Source organism: Anas acuta, chromosome 2 (assembly GCF_963932015.1).
Source record: "Anas acuta chromosome 2, bAnaAcu1.1, whole genome shotgun sequence".
Classification (NCBI taxonomy): domain Eukaryota; kingdom Metazoa; phylum Chordata; class Aves; order Anseriformes; family Anatidae; genus Anas; species Anas acuta.
In genome coordinates this window covers 66,021,841-66,037,758 of record NC_088980.1, presented here as the reverse complement: position 1 = coordinate 66,037,758, position 15,918 = coordinate 66,021,841, and the positions used below count along the sequence as shown (strand labels likewise).

The 15,918-nt window shown below is 34.8% G+C and overlaps 1 protein-coding gene across 2 annotated transcripts in view; it reads right to left on the bottom strand.

The window, feature by feature from the left end:
• Nucleotides 1-1,591: 1,591 nt before the first annotated feature.
• The window catches only part of TRIP13 (thyroid hormone receptor interactor 13), a 15,637-nt gene continuing 1,310 nt past the window's right edge, over nt 1,592-15,918 (bottom strand). For both annotated transcript variants that reach the window (XM_068670643.1, XM_068670642.1), the window contains exons 3-14: nt 14,680-14,845; nt 13,762-13,891; nt 11,836-11,891; nt 9,049-9,139; nt 7,351-7,423; nt 6,438-6,501; nt 6,079-6,165; nt 5,183-5,289; nt 3,956-4,109; nt 3,633-3,745; nt 2,401-2,470; nt 1,592-1,859 (exon numbers count right to left, since the gene is read on the bottom strand). In XM_068670643.1, the coding sequence (XP_068526744.1) occupies nt 1,764-1,859; nt 2,401-2,470; nt 3,633-3,745; nt 3,956-4,109; nt 5,183-5,289; nt 6,079-6,165; nt 6,438-6,501; nt 7,351-7,423; nt 9,049-9,139; nt 11,836-11,891; nt 13,762-13,891; nt 14,680-14,845 (1,207 nt within the window). In that variant the 3' untranslated portion in view covers nt 1,592-1,763. The remainder of the gene's footprint in view (nt 1,860-2,400; nt 2,471-3,632; nt 3,746-3,955; nt 4,110-5,182; nt 5,290-6,078; nt 6,166-6,437; nt 6,502-7,350; nt 7,424-9,048; nt 9,140-11,835; nt 11,892-13,761; nt 13,892-14,679; nt 14,846-15,918) is intronic.

The following is a 15,918-nucleotide window of genomic DNA, read 5'->3' as shown; positions in this document are numbered from 1 at the left end:
CTCCAAGATCATCTGGTCCAGCCCTCCCCCTACCACCAATATCACCACTAAACTGATACCAAGTCAGAAGAACATAAGGTTCTTGATGCACTGAAAACTCAATGAAAATAGCTCATGACCAAATCTTTCATCTTATAAAAGTATACTGTAACATTGACTTTAAAAGATATAAAAGTAAGGAAACATAGCATCATTAGAATATTTCTAATACTAATGGTTAGGAGGTGTGCATTAACTGCATAGGATCTACTTAAAGCTCACTATTTTATCTTTGTTTAAAGGAAATTCAGCTACTACTCTGGAAACTCCCTTCCATTTCATTCTTTCAACTGACTGAAGATGAAATGCTTGTAATAGTAAAAGAAAATGAAGAATTGTCAGTTTTGTAATCAGTATTATAAATGATATGTAATTACTACATAAAAGTTGTCTCTGTCCCTTTAGAGACTAGATACTTTTTTTTCCCACTACAAACTATTTACTACCCCACAGACAATTTGTAACTTTTGATATTGTATAAACTCACTTTAGGATAGAATAAATCTTGTGGTTAAAAATTAATGAGAACAAAATATACAACATCTTGTTATCTGTCGACCTTCTGTTATGTTAAGCATCTTGTTAATTGAAACATCCCGTGATCTGTTGACCCTCAGTTAGGCTGAAACTTGAGATAACTTCAGCCAACTTGGCATTCTTTAGCAAAAGGTGAAAAGTACATCATGAGGACATAGGTCTTCCTCCCAAAGACCACTGCCCACATCCCGAAGACCCCGGCCCACAGTTCTTGGGAGGCTTTGCGCAAGCGCAAGGACTGATAAGCTAATTAGCATATGAAGTGAGAGTAAGTGGGTTTAGGTAATGAATATGTATAGGTGTTAATAGAATATTCATTGTTTTGCTGTATAAATATGAGATAGTTTGTTACTTCAGACATGCACGTTAGGTGGAAGGATCCCCCGTGCATCCAGCACTGACAATAAAGGATACTTCATCACTTAGAAATTTTGGCTTCGATCTTTGAATAACTTTGATGTCATATCTACATTTAAAAAAAAAAAACAAACAAACCAAGCAAACAAAAAAGAACCTTCATTCATTTAGAAGAAACTTTGTTACACATTTTAGCTGCCTTTCAGTGAGTGATGGTCTATTTGCCCCAACACAAAAAAGCAGTATTGTAAAAATCCAGTTAAATGATCTCTTGAGCTTAAACTTCTGAAGCCGGTATAAATAATAATAATTAAAACAAACAAACAAACAAAAAAAAACACTTGATATATTAAGTTTCAGGGTAAAAACACGTCAGTATAAAAGGGCTGGACTACCAAGTGAGCACTTCAGGTTTTTTCTAGTTTCATTATTATTTCAGTAGTAATTATCAGTGCATTAGTGCACACATCAAACACTGAATTTCTGTTCTTTTAGAATTTGAAATAAACTGGAAATAAAAGAACTGATGCACGCACAGAAAGTTAAGAAATGCGAAACGGAATTCTGCTCACTTTTAATAACTGCAAGTAACATAACAACTCTTCCTGAAAGTCAGCCTCCAACTGTCTCACTGCATTTGAAATAAAAGTGCAAAGTGTGCTGTAAAAATTGTTTATTAATGAATGTTTTGAAAAACTAGATTAGGCATTCCAGTTTTTTTAAGGTGTTGACAATCTGTTTTACATATGCGTAACAACTGCACTGTTTCTTTGTAATAAGTATGTACATTTCAAAGGTAATAATGCAGAAAAGTATAGAACACTAAACTATCACACAGAGTCTGTAAGTTTCCTTCTTTCTTCAAATTGCTTGTCTACTACAAGTGAAAGAGCCTGAAGAAATGTTTTCATTGTAACACTGGGGGACTGGAAAACAAAACAAAACAAAACACATTCTGTTAGACCCACCACAGCAATAGGAATGCATAAAAATTTACATACAAAGCACAGCATTTGAAAGGGAACTATTTGACTTCCATGGTACAAAATGCTCAAATTTTTAAAAAATAAAAACCTGAAGTTTTGTTTTAAACCAGCTAGCATTCTACAGTCAAAGTCAAGCTATGCAAAGTCCTGAGTCAATCAATATTACTGTGGATTTACCTCTAATGTTTGAACAAATATGCATTATTTATGAAGACAGGGTTTTATTTTAGTAACAAAGCCTCAGAGAAGAAATATCAGTGTACTATCACAACATATCAGTTGTGAAATCAGTCTTCTTTGATCTCCTTTTAAATTATGGGCTGCACAAACTATTTCATTCTAGAACTTGGTAGAAATAGTGTCCTTTAGATTAGCAAAATGTTTTAGGACCAATCTTTTACTTCAGACTAGTGTCCAAAGGTCTTCCCACCTGCCTCCAAATCAAACCCAAAACAAGATATACAGAGTAGAATAGACTTACTTGAATATAAAGTGCATGTGCTAGGAAAGGAAGTTTTCTCAGGACACGGCCACTAAGACCTTCACTTCGTCTATAATAAAACAGACACAAGCACTGCTTAAATGCTACATATCTACTCTTAAAAGATGAAATTTCCTTTATTTGTGCTTGCCCCATAAGTTCCTCTAAATAAACTCAAATCAAAATACCTAGTAATAAGGAGCTCGATTGCAGGTTTTTTAGCAGAAGCTGGACATGAACAGACAAACGTGTGGGAGGCCACATTGTACAAAGAAGCAAACAAGGATAGAGAAATATCCTTTATTTGCCTGCCTAAAGCTCACATCATAGTGATGGGAAAAGCATGATGTATCTCATGAATATGGGGAGGAATATCTACACTGAAAGCGTATAGTATAGATATAACCTTCCATACACACTCGGAAAGACTTGATAAATTTATTTTAAAGGTTGGACCTCACTGCTAATGCAGTCCATTGATTCCCACAATTTACATACACGTTCTACTTCACCTACTTGATATAAGTCTCAGTCTCTCTCCTCCTAGCACCCCTCTGTGTATGTAGAACCCAATTTAAGTAGAAATTACACATACTTCAGGAATAGAAAGGGGAAGAACAAAAACAATTTTTGACTTGAATGTTATTTTACTTGGTTCATAGAGACCAGCACTTTGGAAAAAAATATTGCTCAATATTGTGAATATAGTTTTATAGTTTCAAGAATTGCTATGCTGCAGAGAAAACATTTGCTTTACTAGCATACTCAGATAACTGTAACACTCTCTGCTTACACTTCATTCCCTTTTTTTTCTGACCACTTAAATCTTGCTGCCTACTGGATTGCAAGGTATTCCAAGACACTTTCTTGGCAGGAAATAAGGCCAAGGCTATTTCCAATAAATTGCATTACAAATCACAATATCCACCAAAACCTCAGGAATCTCATTAATTCAGGCAGCAATTTAAAGAACTTAAAGAGTAGAGCAGAAACCAGAAGCAGCACTAAGTCAAGCCAGGTTTGAGGCCAAAAAATGTTTGCCAATCCTGATTGCTTTCACTTATTGTCTGCTGGAAGTTTTTTTCTAACCCCCAAAATATTAAAAATAAATAAATAAATAAACCACAACTGAGATGTTTCAGAAATCTAGCTATTATCTAATTCAATTATTTTGAGATATAATTCCACAACTCCTTTATATATATATCAAGCAGAATTTCAAAAAATATTACCTTGAGATTTCTTTTAGTAGAAGGCTTAACCTTGACACGTTATTTTCTACGAAGCCAATCATCTCTAACTCTCTGAGCGTCAAGAGCTGCTGTCTAGGGTATATTATTTGACACTAGAAAACAAAATTACACACTTGTTTTTTTATTTATATATATATGTATATTTTTTTTACTTTAAAATACATTCATAATTAAATTCTACAATAAGAGTGGTAATACAGAGAAGGAATCATTTTTTTGTGATTTTGTTATTTAGGAAGGTTGATGCATATATTAACTTTACCAAAATATGATGTTTTACAGTTCTGCTTTCAAAATATTACCTTCATCAGCTCTTCCAAGCAAGAAAGATATATTCTGAATATTGCTGCAGTGGATGGAGGGCCAATATATTGCTTTATGTCAGCCCTGTCTACAAAGGCCATGTCAATTTTCTCCGTAATATTTGAAGTAGTCAGGATAACTACATTGGGATACCTTCAAGACAAAAGCAGATTTTTAGGTTACATGCTCAATAATTATCTCCTCTTGGCACTGGCAAATTGATGCCATCCTTCTTACAACTCAAGCCATCTCGTGCAATAAGCAGTCACATCACTTTTGTCAGCAAGCAATTACATTAAATGATACAATGGTCTCAAGTCAGTCACTAATCTATTTCAATGCATTGTCTCTTTCTTTCAGCTATTTCTCAAGCATCTATAGTTTTTAACCTTGCTTTAGAAGTGATATAACTATTAGTGATAGAACTATTTATTATGAAGAGAGTCTACCAGTATAGTTTCTGCCATGAATAGGTTCACAAAACAAAGGCTTGTAAATTTGAATCTCTTATCTATATGTTCTTGATTTCAATTCAGTAGAAAGTATTTAGTTTAACGGCTAACGTGATACATTCTACTGTGTATGACGTTAGAATGAGCTTCAACTGAAGTAACAACTCACTCTAACAAATACCGAAACAAAAATTTTAATCACAGCTATATTCAGATGAAGCCTGTGAACTGTATGGCTGAATAAGCCACTTGCTTTTAATTAGCAGCAAGACAGGGCAAAAAATACCAGGGCACCTTTCTTTCTGCAAACAGAGCCAAGTATGCCCACGAAGTAAAGGAAGTGGCAGGAAAAAAACAAGAGATGTGCTGCACTAAATCCAGCACATGAAGTGGACCAAGTACCGTTAGTGATTGATTCTAAGCCAAATGTTGTACACATCTGCTTGAGACTAACATCTAGGAGCTGTTACTGATGAATACATTCTTCATTGATCTTATTCTTATCCCTCCGAAGCAGTTACTATGACCATCTGTGCTATATCTCTCCCCAGCTTTAATGGAATTATATTATCTGCAGATTATCAAATCCACATTTGTTCACCTATTCGCATGCAAAATATTCTAGTGGATTACTCTAATTTCTTTTCATAATTAGCACCATTAACGAATTGTTTCATTAACCAATTAGGATTAGTATTCTAACTGGAAATTAAGATTTAGCAGGAATCATGAAGTTGTCAGTTACCTTTTGCTGTTGTAATAACATAAATTTACCTTTTAATCTGATCTATTTGTGTCAGTACAGCATTCACCACACGAATAGCATCTGAAGGCTCTGTGCCTGCCTTGAAGGCACTGCGAGCTGCTGTGAGGCTTTCCACCTACAAAACCAAAACAAACAAAAAAAAGCACCCACACAAAACATTGCGTATCTGGAATGCTGGCAGCAAGCAAATAATACAATACATCTCCAGGTTCTTGAAAATAGTATCTGAAATTTTGCCTTCAAAATCTTTTGTTAAGTAGGAATTTAGGGAAAGAGAGAAAAGAATGTCAAGGAAGAAAAATGTAGTAAGTGAAATCCCTGTTCTGATAGCAAGGTCTGTTTCAGTAAATTAAGTAAATGAAAAATTAGTTTTCAGCAATTTAATTTCTGGGGAATAAAAAGAACAAAACAAATAAATCAAATTTAAAACAAGCTTCCCCATAGGAACTCCAACACAAAAAAGCTAATAAAGTACACATAAGCAATTTAATACATAAGTACAAGACCGTGCAGAGAAATGAGACAATTAACTGAAATCAAATGAATTCTTTTTAGAACTTCACAACTCTACTAAGTGCACTGTTAATACAAATCCAAGCTATTTAGAAGCTTAAAACAATATTCAATTTATAAAGACACAGCAGCAAGATAAATGGCACCAAAAAAGGTTTTGCTTAATTTTCAACTGGAATTTGTCTGTTAAATCACATCATGTCCTTCCCAAATCTCTCAAATCCGCCAGCTGAGATTAAAATTTACCCCTCTGCACAAAATTATGTAACTTATTTAAAAAAAAAAAAAGCCTAAATATGATTTTATTACACTTCGAGAATTATCACACTTTCCTTCCCATAATTTACTTTCTGCTAAGTTTTAATGTACGTCAATACTATTAGAATCATACCTCATCGATTAGTACAAATACAAGAGCATCTTTGTCATCAATTAACTCTTGAATCTTCTGGAACATCTTGGTTACGAGCTTGCCACTCTAGAAAGAGACCATATACATATGTTTAACTAATCCCATACCACATCACTTTCCAAGTCTTTCCAAATTTAAGAATGGAAAACTCTGTAGGCTTTTTATTATTGTTCTTCTAAGTAAGACACTATCATAGCTTCTATTTAAGTGTTTTCAAACACATTAAGTATCCTGAATAACTTCTGGTGCAAAAACCTATTTTACGAACCAAACTCAACAGATTACAGTGTAGCTTATAATAAAACAGAGTCCACTTAATACGCTAAATCAATACCTACCTCAGAAAACCATTTAGAGAAAAGGCTATGGCTGTTTATCTCAATTAACTGTCCATACTTATACCTAAATTAGGAAGGCAAAAAGAAGCATCAATTCTGTTGCATTGTAAATAAAAGTCAGTGATATCAGTAACTTCTGTAAGTCTCACTCTCTCCATTTCAAGTCTGGAATTTTGTGAATTAGTAGTTTAAATTACTTAGTTCTAAAAACATAACACCCGTTTTGTTTTTAATTATAACTTCCAGAAACATGTCGCACTAGAATTTTTCACATTAAACTGCTATCGGGATTCCTTCATTAGAAGGGTTTTGGTTGCTATTTCCATATAGTTTAGGAAACCGTTTCCATGTTACTGGCATCATTCTTGTAAGATTTTGTTTAGTATAGCAAGTAAGAGCATGTATAAAAGCATGAAACTTATTTACCATGTGAAGCATTTTTATTTAGCTATTCGTTGCAAAGAAGCTTACGGTTAACTACTCTACTTGTCTGATATATAGACTGACCTCTGCTGACTGTGGCATTCAGACAGTTCAAGTATGAAACAAACTGGCACCAAAATCACTACCTATTAAAATCAAGTTTTATTAATCGTGAAGATTCAAATAGCAGGCATAATAACCTGTGATCCTTTATTCTTCACAAATGTACAATACTAGCATGAAGAAATGACAATACTGCCATTTGAATTTGTTTTTTCTAACTTGGCTCAAATAATTGGACATTTTAAAAGGATTTATAACCCCATAGATAGTCTTTTTTTATATCAGATTAATTTTATTGCCAAGCTAGAGCTATGAACCTTAGCACTTGGCACCAGTTACTTGAAATCAAGTATTAAGCATCTTTGGGCTATTAAAAAATAACATTTAAAAACAATAAATTAAAGTGAAGAATTTCCAAAAAGATCACCTGTACGACAATCGTATTGTCAGCTTCTGAGCCAATGCTTTACAGAGAGAGGTCTTGCCAGTTCCAGGAGGGCCTGAATTGAAATCAAATTCATATAATATATTACACAGAATCTGCAACAGGTTATTAATGACACCTAACATCTTTTTAATTACTGTATTTCATTACAACACTAATTGCAGCATTACAGGAGACAGGATTGGGAACATCAGGGTCTTTTGAGAACTTTGCTTACTCACTACAATTTTAGAGCTGTGCTCCGTTGTCAGCTTTTAATTTTTATGTTGTAAATTATGATTATGTATAACATGCTATGTATATGATATGTATAACACCTTGTACACAGACACCATAGAATTAAAATAATCAAATTCTACAAGAGAAAAGTGTTTCACCCTAGCAAGGCTTATGCTTATTAACATTCTCAAAAAATCTGTGCTTTGCTTAAACTTCCTAAAACATACCCTTCCAACATGCAAAAACAGAAATCCACTATGCCCAGTTTGATCAGCTGTTCACTTTACCAGAATCTACATACTGGGGTAGCCCAGAGCATCTTAGGAAGTGTGCTACAGGACAAACCTTTTGGATATAGCTTGAGGCCCTATAGAAGAGCCATACAGATTTCTCCAAGCAGACAAACATATTTAAACAGAACATGAATGTATGGAGATTGATTTGTGGATGCTAAACAAATGGATGACAGCAACCAGCTGACAGTATTTCCATTCAAAGTCAGTAACACCATTATATCATAAATGTTGTATTTTGCACTACAAGAGTTTTAGGTTTCCCAGTATTAACTTCTTTGTGATCACAATAAAGAGCTCATTACCAACATTAAATATATCTATTATAGATATATTGTCAACAGTCTAAAATAAATAGCTTTCCAAACAAAGACATCCTGCATCTTCTAAACTAATAAATAACCAAGGAAGAAAATCTTGATTTTAAATAGTTCATTGAACTAGATGTGTTAAATATTATAACTTAAGTAGAATTACAACAAATACACTCATAACAAACATTTCCACTATGACCTTTAGTTTTTTGAATACCAGTCTGGATGACAAAATTGCAATTAATCAATAACATGCTGCAATTTGCAACAAAATGAATTCAGCTGATGTCCATCTCATTTATGGTATCACTTCCACAGTAAAGTAGGAGTGATTGAACACTACAACTTAAATGAAATAGTGCTAACGAAATAAGTGAAGGTACTGCCTTTATACTGGACAATATAATATACTGTTAATAACAGAACACTTGGATCAATGTTGCAGTTTCCTCAAAAGTATTTGTAATAAAGCCATAATTAATGAATTTTAATATTGCGGAAGGACTGTAACTACACTGGTTCCTAATGTGCTCAGTAGCTACAACATTTTTTGCACTTTATACAAAAGCAGTAGTATCACTTAAAAATAAAAATTAAAAACATGAACTATAAAATTTATAATGTGTCAACAAAGTTCCTGCAAAACCTAGTAGATGTGAATACTAATTTGATTATGACATCACTTTTCTTCTAAATTTGTACTGCATTATAATGCATCTAAAAGCACAGCTGCTATAACACAAGAACACGTATATAATTTTGCTAAACATAAGAACTGCTATACAAGTTCTTCAAAAGGAAAATATAAACAGATGGCCAATGAATCAACTTGTTTTAAGACAGATAATTCTTACCATGCAGCAAAACAACTCTGTTCCATGATATCAGGTTGCTGTCAACATTTCTGTCAGAAAATAGTAATGTTGTTGTCACATAATCAAGTAACTAATTGAAGACCAGGGTTGGGGGGGGAAAAAAAGACACAAATTAGAGATGTGTCAGCAAATACAATTACAAATGGACAGTCTCCTAGTTATCTCTATCATGTACTCAAACAGAAACAAAAACAAAACAAAACAAAACAAAAATAATTCATTGACTTTAAATCTCTCAGACCAAGTCCCAGTTTCCTTCTGCGAAGGTTGGAAATTCATTTCCTCCATGCCCTTGTGAAAAAGAATAGCATTTACTGAGCACAAATGGAGTCTAGAGATTTTACATGAATAAATTAAATGCTTTTATAGAAGTTAAATTATTTTCATTTTCTACTCTCCCACTTCAAGTGTGTGCTTAATTCACGAGCTGCCCAAGCACAGAGGGTAAGAGAATCAGACTCTGGTTTCTGTTTAACTTTTATTACAGGTACACATCTGTTTAGTGTGCTGTAGTCTACCCATCAAACAAAGCATTTGCTGTCAAATTTAGTTGCTTTCTATTGAAGCATTTGTATCAGCTACTGTAAGTAATGTGTAGATTGGTTTGTAGGTTCTAAAAAAGCAAAGTTGCATGTACCTTCCTTGAATGCTTATTTCTAAATACAAAATTACTTCATTATCTACAGTAAGCCAGTAGAGAGCTCTTTCCATTAAACGAACATGAACCTGAGGTGTGAATGAATACTGATTATTACCTCTAACACCTGATATCATTTTATTTTGTATTATCATTACCTGTATTGTGCTCCATTTAACATAAATAAGACAATAAATAGTATTCCTGAAATAACCCATGCCACAGAATGGAACAATTAAGGAGCAGAAACAAAACAAAACAACAACCAAAACCACCCTGAACTTCACTCAGCATATTTGCCAATAGCATCAATCTGTCAATGTAATTTAAGATGTCAATTTAAAACCTAACAGGAATCATTTCAGTCTGCAAAGTCCAACCATAACCAGCCAGTTCCACAGTTTAAGTGACAATTCATCACAGCAACTTCTACAGAAGTTAACTAGTTCCAGTTTTAGTCATTGAAAGCTAGCATTTCTTGTTCTACCAACATACCCTTACAGTCAGTGTTCTACTCAGTTATTTATTACATCAGTAAGTCTATAGAGTCTTGTCATTTCTCAGATGAATTGGAAAGCAGTTCCATAAATCAGACAAACGCTGATATGTTCATTGATGTTTACCTTACAAATGAACAAGCACTAAAATGTTTTGTTACAGAGTTTATGATTATAAAGCTTTAAGTGAAAATACTGTAACTGTGGTATTATAAACAAGCTAATAAATTAGTTACATGTGTCCAAAAACTTGACATAGAAGCATTTTTTTCTTTTAAATAGGCATAATAAACAATTTATGAAATGCTGTCATAAGAGCAACTGAATCACTTGTGACTTTTACTCACATCACAATTATTTAATTTCAGGTTACAGTTCTACAAATTCTTGTAGTTATCATCACAACCTCTAATGAAAGCACAGAATCTTCAAGCTAGAAAATGACCCCACGGAACAGTTTTGTTTCTTCTGGATCCCTTACCACCACTCGAATGGGAGTGCACTCGCTCTAGTCAAATCATTCAATGTGCATTTGTATGAACAGTAACACTGCAGATTCACATTACAACTAAACCAATCGGCTCGCTGCTGCCAGAAGCACACAGACCAACTCCCATTTTCCTCCACCTAACTGCACCTACCAGTTTTGTTGCACTGAAACAATTCCTGGGACAAAAACAGGTGGCAATCAGCCCATCACACAGTAAGTTGGACGTTTTGTGTTTGTGTTTCCTCAATTAGTTAACTCCAAGGGTAACAAGAATGCCAGTAGAAGGGAAGCACCAAGAATATAGCTGAGAGAAACACTATTCCCTTTTAGTGATAGCAAGCCACCAAATTTCCTTATCATTAAAAAACTCACACCTGTTATACAACAGATCTCTTAGGACCTTCACAATACAGAACTGATTTCAAAGAATGCTGCATACGTTTTTCTAGGCCTCTTTGGAGTTAATTTTTCCACCAATTTTCTTCTCCCCTTCTAGGAAAGCATACGATTAATCAGCCTTTTGAAAATGTGCAGTATTATAATCAAGTGAATTTCTACTCCCATTACAGAGAACATTCATTACTTTCTTCGAGGCAGGATGCTTAACATGTCTAAAGCAAAAGTGAAATTATTCTAAGAATTTGTAAGTAGCTACCAAAACAACACCTCCAGAGGTTAAACTTCTGATTTTAACTGTTTTGTTTTGTTTTAAATAAGCTAACATATCTGAAGAAGTTAATTCTAATTTGTGGAATGGCCTTCACTGAAGCTTTTAACATGGAAACTGAGAATATTTTTTTTTGCAAGGCAGACTTCACAGTCATACCTACTCATACACCTCTTGAGATATGATGTTTAGTCTCAAAACATCAGTTCCATCTTCCTTTGTTAAGGATACATCAGAAAAGCACGGAAGTACCAAAAACTACACAGAAATTTTTGACAACAATGTAAAGCTTTGCAAAATGGCTAACACTACACTACCCTTCATAATGTAGAACTGTAATAAGCAGACATAAGAAATCTTTCTCAAGTTTGCTATTTCCAAATAACTTTTCCAAAGAATGTAACAACTTCAGTCTACACTTAAACTCTTATTTCTTATTTCAAGCAATTTTAATTGTTATTAATTTTCAACTTACATGTGATTTTACTTCAGTGTCATATATAAGACTTTCCCAAAGGCCATGAAATTCAGCTGTGGAAGCAATACATTACACATCTGTTTAAGGTAAATCAATCCGAGAACTTGTAATCTATCATTGCAGCGCAAAGCAGTTTTCAAATTATTCTCAGCTAAAATTAAGGATCAAGAACAGAGCTATGAGAACAACGAAAGTATATGGAAAAAAATATATGTATGATTTTTCTCAAAAAGCAAACTCTACTTTTTAACAGACAAATTGAGCTTGTAGTTCCTTGAATACTGTAGTTCCTTGAATAATTGTGAATGGAAATTATTCTTCCTCAACCTTCTATCAGTTTTCTATAAAACCTTGACAAGAAATAAAAAAATCAGTATTTCATTTTGTCTATTCAAATATTTATTTCCATCCTGAACTGGAGAGGTAGCTGGCTATATTTTCCCAAGTTAAAGAGCTGCAAAAAGTTGGGCTGGGAGAAGGTTTTACTCCCAAAGTTATACTCAGCTATTTATTTATGTATTTTACATGAGCATGTAAAGGAAGAAAATAAAGAAGCACGTAGTTGAATAATGTATAAAAAATTAGTTGTGATTTTGGGGTATTAATCATTTCTAGCAATTAGCTAGAAATTTGTTTTCTTCTTACAGCAGCATGTTTTCTTACCTTACAGCAGAAGAAAACAAACAAAAAAAAAGACCGTGATGAATTATAAACCACAATAATATGAGAATTATGTCAAAGTACCAGACAGAATTCTTCCCAAAGAGAAACATTCTGAATACTTTGGCTATCCACAACATAAAAGGAGCAAGAAATGTCACAGAATCACTCCTCGAACTCAAGCTCACACTTGTACTTCTCTTTCTGGATACAGAAGGCAACTTGCCCAAGCATTAGGCAGCACTAAAAGGCAGGCCATGCTTTGTTGCAGCGGAAGGCCTTATTCTTCTTTCCAGAAAACACTTCGAGGACTCTAAATCTCTTCAGCTTCTTTGTTCCTATCTAGGGGAAAAGCATACTTCATATATGTGAAGTAAGCTTCACGTTTCCCTCTCTAGGAAAATTATTTTCTTTAGGGACAGAGAAAAATAATCTGCAAATTTACTGAAAACATGATACAGTTGCTGACAGTAGCACCAACAGTATTAGGATAACTACATATCTGAACAAAAACTTGTGATTTTCATTGCAATAGGTTGATAGTATGAAACTTTATGAACAGTTGTATTAAGTTCTCAAAAGAAATTCAAGATAGTATTATTTGTTTAAAAGCTCAGGTTTTTTCCCCAGACTACATGGTTTTCAATACAAGCACATAGAAAGCACACTAAAATTATTTCAAACATCAATTTTCACAGGGGAAAAAAAAAAAAGAAAAAAAAAAAAAGAAAAGCAATAGATGAAAGAATCAGACACCTGGAAAGAATCAAGTTCAAAGTCACTTCCATCCCTGTGCCTGTTCTGTTGCGTTTCCAGTACAGCTTTTGTACAGACACTGAAGTCTGAAAATTTAAGAGCATCACTGTCTTGGAGGCTGGAAGCCTGTAGTGGGCTTTGGAAAGCCAGTATTTAAAATCAGGAGTTTCTTGCAGGTATACAAATGAAAGTTTGGAATGCTGCCCATAGGGGCATCTGCATGCTTGTGATTTTGACTGTATGTTTTCAGGATTTATTTCACAAGATCAGTGACTTCCAACCACAAATATTGCATAATTGACATTTTGTGGAACCACCTGTAGCTCAGTCAAAACCATAAAAAAAGAAAGGCCATATTTATCGGCTCCACCCATAAAGGAAAAAGTTACTACAGCTGATACACATAATACCTTTAAATGGTAGCCCTATAAACACTTTTAGCCTTTCCAAGATTTTATTTCATTGTAATTTCTCTGGACCTTCCAGAATTATCAGATGGGTGGGTACCTGCAGGTAGCACCCAGTGGTTAGCTGCAACGATATCTTCATTATCTTCTTCCACGTTTTCAGAGCTTGGCCCTTCTTCATTCAGATGAAAAATGTGAATGGAAAGACTGCTTTTGCTCAAGTCAATAGGCTAGAATAGATATAAAAAGACTTTTAATAAATCATATTACCGTGTTCAGCTGAGTTCATACTGTGTTCACCATAAGGACATGGACTTGTTCAAGAAAGTCCAGAGGGTCATGAGGATGATGAGAGCTGGAGCACCTCTGCTATGAAGACAGGCTGAAGATGTTGGGTTTGTTCAGCCTGGAGAAGAGGAGGCTCCAGGGAGAACTTATAATGGCCTTCCAGTACCTAAGAGTGTCTTATAGGAAAGCTAGAGAAGGATTCTTTATCAGGGGGTGTAGTGTTAGGACAAGGAATAACAGCTTTAAACTAAGAAGAAATTCTTTACTCAGAGGGTGTTGAGGCACTGAAACAGGTTGCCCAGGGAAGCTGTGGATATTTCATCCTGGGAAGTATTAAAGGTCAGGCTGGATAGGTCTTTGAGAAGCCTAGTCTAGAAGATGTCCCTGCCCATGGCAGGAGGGTTGGAACCAGGTGATCGTTAAGGGCTGCTTATGACCCAAACCATTCTATGATTTCACAATTGTATGATATTTCTCACTTCAAAGTGAATTAGAACATAAATTAACAGTACTCAGCTGGCATTCAGCTTTGAAGCCTATTGTTTCTTCCTACTATGGGGTGTAAGCCAAAAAACATAGCTACTTTTTCCCATTTATACCTGTTGGTCTAGTAAAAGATATTCTTCCTACAGACCTTGCTTATGGAATATGACCTTGCTTAGACAATCACAAGTCTACCTACCATTTCACATACCTATGAATAAGGCTGTACATTCTTGATTGTAAATACCTGTCTTTCTTTTAGCTTCAGCTCTGTATCCACAATCGACACAGACTGCACATTGCTGTTAAGGAAACCATCATCAAACTCTGTCCACTTGTAATCACCAAACACGATGTTATGTCTGTTCAACAGTTTTAGGACACTCATTCTGATATCTTCTTTCTTTGCCGTGCTAATAAGAAAGAAACAGCATTATTTATAACACTGACATTTATAAGGCAACTAATATCACAATGCTTTATTTATTAGTTTATTTAATAAGCTAAGCCTACACAGAAAACAGCCTCCATTTAAAAACAAACACCCACCACTATAACAGAAACAAATTATCAGATTCAGTTTGTTTGCACAAGCAATGAGCTTGATACCTTTGCATTAAAAGGCACACGCGAGGGAAGAGTATTTGATCTGCTTGCAATCATATCAAGGGACCTGGAATGACAAAACTAAAAGCTTTCGAGAACAGAAATCAGTTACACTGACTGTGTATCACTAGGAATAATACTGAAACTCATAGCCAAGCTACTAGACTGAGCTTAGTTAGCTTGGAAACTCGGTTATGCTTTCACTTCTAAGGACAACTCTGGGTGCTATATGAAGAACTCCAGTAAAACTAAGGGAAAAGGCATAGCATCTTAAGATTCCAGAACGATGTTAAGTTTGCAGCTTCAATGCAATATCTTGTCTTTTCAAGCCTGATGATAGTGGATATTTTATACCTTGACCTTTACAAGGCCTTCAACATACTCACCCATAGTATCCTGATAGCCAAATTAGTAAGATAAGGAGAGGATGAATGGATAACAAGGTGGTTGGACTGTCCTGCTCGGAACAATTAGTAGTCCAAGAGAAGCTGCAAGTAAGTATGTGAGGCAGGAAGGGAGTGAGGTAATTAGGACCAACACTGTTTTCACATCTTCGATAACACCCTGGACAACAGGATAGAATGCAGCTGAAACAAGTTTATGGGTGACACCAGAGCAGGAAGGACTATCAATATGCAAGAGATCAAGGCTGCCATTCAGATAGAGACTTCTGCAGGCTGACGTAATGGCTTGGCACAAACCTCTTGAAGTTCAACAAAAACATATGTGAAATTCTGCCTCTGTATCTATCACCCAGACAGAGGCCAGAACAGAGGCCAAAGAGATGAAAAGCAGCTTTGCACAAAAGACATGCAGGCACTAGGGGGCAACACGTTGGTAGCGAGTCAGTGGTAAACACCTGCCACAAAGAAGGCCAACC